At 46.4% G+C, this 5,385-nt stretch overlaps 1 protein-coding gene across 1 annotated transcript in view; it reads left to right on the top strand.

Moving 5' to 3' along the window:
- RBM33 (RNA binding motif protein 33) overlaps positions 1 to 5,385 on the top strand; it is a 103,280-nt gene that overhangs the window by 71,276 nt on the left and 26,619 nt on the right. The window contains exons 14-16 of the mRNA XM_010829358.1: positions 5 to 145; positions 1,522 to 1,809; positions 5,102 to 5,377. Of these exons, the coding sequence (XP_010827660.1) occupies positions 5 to 145; positions 1,522 to 1,809; positions 5,102 to 5,377 (705 nt within the window). The remainder of the gene's footprint in view (positions 1 to 4; positions 146 to 1,521; positions 1,810 to 5,101; positions 5,378 to 5,385) is intronic.

Below are 5,385 nucleotides of genomic sequence, written 5' to 3'. Positions count from 1 at the left end.
GCAGCAGCACCACCACCACCTCTCCGTGCCGCCCCCTCCGCTGATGCCTGTGGCTCAGCCCCAGTTCAGGCCTCACATGCCGGCGGCCCAGCCTCAGCCCAGCAGCAGCCGGATGCAGTGCCCCCAGCGCCCGGGGCTGCGGCACGTGAGTGTCCCGTGTCCTCAGCCAGCTCCGGGGATGCCTGTTCTGGCGCAGGACTTTGGTGTATCTGCCTGTTTCTGTAGTGATAGATGATGAGGTTATTGACTGATGCATAACTTTAGAGAATATTTTTGGGTGATAGTCATGCTACCTTTGCCAGTGGCTTATTACTTGCTACTGAGATTATCTCTAACTCCTCAGGCAACTAGTGCATATGTAAGTGAATTCAGGAAGAATTTATTGAATATCCTTTGTTGTCAGGCGCTACTCTAGTTCCTGGCAATAGACCAGTGCACAGAAGAGATGCATTTCCTGCCTTCATGGAGCTTAATCATTGGGGAGAGCCGCATTGATTCAAGTGCTGTCAGCAGATGTGTGGCTTGTCAGGCGTCGAAAGAGACTAGAAAATGCGTGTTGCTCTGAAATTCAAAGATTAGTCATCATTACTGTCTTGTCCCCCATTAGATGGACGCATGCTAAGTCATCTCAGTGGTGTCCGACTCTTTGTGACCCCATGGACTATAGCCCACCAGGCTCCTCTGTCCATGAGATTTTCCGGGCAAGAGTACTGGCGTGGGTTGCCATTTCCCTCTCCAGGGGATCTTCTCCACCCAGGGATCGAACCCGGGTCATGTCCATTGCAGGTGGATTCTTGTCTGAACCACCAGGGAAGCAAACCTGTGTTTTTCTCTAAGTAACGTTGAGACTAAAATGATACAAAAAATTGGAAAGAATTTCCAGATTTGGAAAGGAGGTGCTTTGTAACCTGGACTTATAAGCAGAGCGGCAGACGATGCCCTCAGCCTTGGGCTGAACTGCCTTGGGTGCTCCCTCGCTGGCTTCTCACAGATCTGCACGCTCCTCTAGGTGTGCGGTCTGTTGAGAATCCTGAGAACGAACATGACTGACAGGTGTCCTCTCCGATGAAACCTTGGGGCATCTTTCTCCTCCAGAGTGTAGTTTTTTTAGGGCACTAACTTAATGCTTCGTTCTTTGTTCTAACTGGAATTTAGGGGCCCGTTGACCATGGGGGTGCCAGTAACCCAGCTGACTCCTCATGCAGGAGTTGATTGCTCTGTTGATTCTGTTAAAAAATGTCCCAGTCCTGTAAGGCAGCCACTGCAGTCATCTGGTGTAATACGCATAAAGAGGAGGCTGTTCGCAGGCTGGTATGGTGCCTTTCCCAGTCCCAGGGCTTAGCTGTAGGCTATGCTGCTACATAGAACAAGAGACATTTATGTAGGAAGAAAAGGTTTACCAGCGGGACAGTGTCCGCCTCCCAAAAGAGAAGTCACTCACTCAGTCAGATTAATCTCATGTGCCCAGTTTCTTCTCCCGAGTCTCCAGTTGTGATTAGAATTTCTTTCTTCCTGTGACAGAACACTACTTCTCAGAATGTGACCAAGCGACCAATGCAGCAAATGCAGCCAACTGCTCCGAGAAACAGTAATTTGCGTGAATTACCAATCGCGCCGTCTCACGTTATAGAGATGAGTACCAGTCGCTGCTCCTCCACACCCGCGGCTCAAGTGAAACCCATCATGAGCACGTCTCCCGCCCCGAGGCCCGGGGTGGGGCCCAGGAACACACAGGGGAAGGCCGAAGGGAGAGCCAAGCCGCTTAGCCCTGTGGGTCAGCCTAAAGAGGAAGCCAAGACCGGAGCAGAGGTGGGGCTTCTTTTTCTTTTTAATTAAAAAAATAATACTTGGTCTCAGACAAGGAGATCTTACAATCAACCTGTACCTCTTAGGTAAGAGGTAAGCACTTCTTCCTGCTTGGAACACACTTAGCATCCAGTGTGTTCTTCCCAGAACCTTCCCACGTTCTTTTCACTGGTTTCTCCTTGCAGCCTAACCACCATATTCAGAGAAGGCAGTTTCATTCTCACTGGCCCTGTCTTAGACTGTGTTTATGTATTTATACAGTTGCAGTTACATGTTGCACAATCTGTGTATATCAGGAATCTTAGCGGACTACTTCTCTAAAAGGCCCAGATGATAAATATTTCAGGTTTTATAGTCTGGATGGTCTCTCAGAATGACTCAGCTCTGCAGGTTTAGCGCAGAAGCAGTTATAGACGGCCCTGCATGGATGGGCGTGGCTGTGCGAGGTGAGCACTTTGTGTGAAGAGTCGGTGCTGGGCCGAATTTGGCTCATGGGCCTTGGTTAGCTGACCCCTGACATACACGCTTACGTTCCTGCGACTTGTTCTGCTTTTACACTGTGAACTACCAGAAGAGGACCAGCTTTACTGTGGACCTTTAAATAAGACAGGGTGGGCGTATTTTGTTTTGAATTGTGTAATTATTGCTGATTTCTAAGCAGGTATAAATAGGTAAGAATAAATGAAAATGCACGTCCGTGTTCTACGTGATTTCCAATTGAGATGTTATTTGATACAGTTCTGGTTGCTTGGTTGTGTTTTGCTTAGAGGTGGCTCAGTGTTAATGCAGTGTTAGTCATGAAGCTTAAAATTTTTAGGGTATTTCTTGCCATTAGTAACATGTATTAGCTCACTCCTGGGACAAGCCTCTTCCGTCCATTGGTCTCCTGTCCAAGTAATGAGTGTGCTTATCTAGCACTTCCCTGCAGCTTCCCTCTGGGCTCCCCTAGAATTACAGACACGGAGGCTGGGCAGGGTCTCGTGTGACGCAGCTTTGACAAAGCCGGGGTGTCCGGTGTAGTGCAGGCCGGGGCACACCCCTGAGCAGCCCACTGCCATCGCCAGCAGAGCGGCTCTGAGCCTGTGACTTCACGCATGCTCCTGGGTGTGTGTGTCAGAGACGTGCCAGAGACCTGTATGTGAAAGTTATGCTAATTTATAGTAGTGTATAGAGTGTAAGAAATAAGTATTGTGTATTCACTTAATGTTAATCGACTTCATGTATAAAAGAGTAATGGCACAAAGACTTTCTTCAGGGAAGAATACAAGCAAGTCGTGTTTTCTTATTAGATTGTCTTCTAATAAATTATTGTAGCAGTGTTAGGGTAATGCTTCCAAATCAGAGGTGTAAATATAAAGTAAAAATATTGAGCTAACATTTAAAAACATATTATTAGAAGAAGGATGACATTATGGTTTTAAAATCAATATATGAAAAAATAATGTAGATTTACAAAGTGGACTGAGATAATTTAGAAATCTTTGCTAACAGTTTCATCTTGCTTTTATTTTATGTAGGTAGTTCCTAACTCACGTATAAATGGATTTGGCTCAGAAAAGTGAGTCACACACAGTTGTATGATGACAGTGGCTAAGTGAAATGAGCAAGGTGGCTTTTGAGGCTTGCTCTTGGGCAGTCTGCCCGTCCCGTCCGTAGTGGCTGCTTCAGCAGGCTTCTGCGGACGCCTTCCCTAGAGGAAGACAGGCACTCCGTGCGTGACGTGGACTTGCGGGTGGCCACAGTGCAAGTGGGGTGGAACCAGGAGTGCGGTTTTTTGTGGGGGTTGTTTTTTTGGTTTTTTTGCTTTTTAAAGTCTTCTATTTGTTTTGCTTAGGTAAACGTGAAATGTGATTTCTCTTGTATTCACCCAGTTGATAAAGATATAATAAAGGACAAGTCTGTTTTGAAATATTTCTACCTATATTTTTGAACATACTGTAACTGTTTTTTGATTCCTTGGGGAAAAATCCGAGTAGGTGGTACCTGTCCTGCCTTGCAAACAGTGCGCCTTCTGGACCTGTTACTGCTGCCCCAGAATGACCTGGCTCTTGGGCTTTTTGAACATCTGTTTTCCTGTCTTCCCCTAATGTCCCTTCCAGCTCTGTGTAGCCCTCATCTAGCTTCAGATTTGCTGTTTGAAGTTAGATGGCTGAGTTGGTCAGAATTGCTTCTGAGATGCAGGTAATGAGGCTTTGGCTCTGTGCCTTGTAGGTCCAGTGCACGGGCCCTGGGGGCACCAGCAACTCTTCAGTGGTATTTTAGCCTTATGCTGGTGGTTTAGTCGCTCAGTCGTGTCTGATTCTTGCAGCCCCATGGAACTGTAGCCCGCCAGGCTCCTCTGTCCCTCGGATTCTCCAAGCAAGAATGCTAGAGTGGGTTGCTATTCCCTTTTCCAGGGGATCTTCCCAGCCCAGGGATCGAACTCGGGTCTCCTGCGCTGCAGACAAATTTGGTCTTTAATCCCAAACTTGTAAGGTTTATCTGTTAGCAGTGGGTTCTGGGCAGATTCAACCCTGTTATATTCTCTTGTAAAGGGTCTGTGTGTGATGACATCTATGATTTTTTAGAAATAAAATTATTACAATTTTAAACATGCTTAACTTCTAATAAAGTTTCCTCTCTGAATGCTTTTTTTTTGAAAATTATTGGACTTTATAAAGATTATTTTGATAGACTTAGAGTGGTTTGAGGCTGGCATATTAAAGGCATCCCTTATATACCATTAATATTCCAATACTGCAATTGGCAGCATTTTGATTCTGAGGAGAGTGCATGAGTTCAAGGTCAGAGAGATTGACTTGGCTGTTCATTATAAGCAATTATTCTGTGACAAATGAGTTTGAGATCAGACTGAAAATTCTGTACGAAAAATCAATAGTTCTAATCAGGCCCTTTCAGGTCATTTACACCCACCTTTTGTTGGTTCGTCAGAGAAGAGCCAGATAAAACCTGTGACAGCAGGGCCTCCCTGCTGCTGCAGTTCCCATTTCAAACATATTTTGATATCGTAAATGAATAGTTTAATTGATTTAAAGTTGTAAATGAGTGGAAATTTACATTATTTAATTTTTAATATTCTGATAAGATTTTCCAAATTAGCTTTAGCTGTGTAAATTTTTTTCCCTCCCCCAGGGAAGGAGTTCCACTTAAAGTGTATAGGCAGATTTGAATGGTTTCTTTCAGATCCTGAATTAAAGGGTTTTTAGAAAGTGCCTTTTCTTAAGTTTGTTGAAACAGACTAGAACCGTAGCTCACCTTGTACTCCAGAGTAAAGCACTTGTGTTTCTGGTTTCAGTTTCCTGATGAAGACGAAGAAACGAGGTTGTACCGCCTGAAGATAGAGGAGCAGAAGCGCCTGCGAGAAGAGATCCTGAAGCAGAAGGAGCTGCGGCGGCAGCAGCAGGCGGGCGCCCGGAAGAAGGAGCTGCTCGAGAGGCTGGCCCAGCAGCAGCAGCAGCAGCAGCTCTGCGCCCCGCCTGCCCCCGTCGCGCCCGGCGAGCCGACGCCCACCCCGCCGCCCGCCAACGGTAACCCGCTGCTCCCCTTCCCGGGGCCTCCGGTCAGACCCAATGTGAAAAA

The sequence above is a fragment of the Bison bison genome, unplaced genomic scaffold, assembly GCF_000754665.1.
Source record: "Bison bison bison isolate TAMUID 2011002044 unplaced genomic scaffold, Bison_UMD1.0 scf7180017864503, whole genome shotgun sequence".
NCBI classification, from domain to species: domain Eukaryota; kingdom Metazoa; phylum Chordata; class Mammalia; order Artiodactyla; family Bovidae; genus Bison; species Bison bison.
The sequence above is the reverse complement of the archived record's forward strand: the minus strand, read 5'-3'. Positions and strand labels throughout refer to the sequence as shown.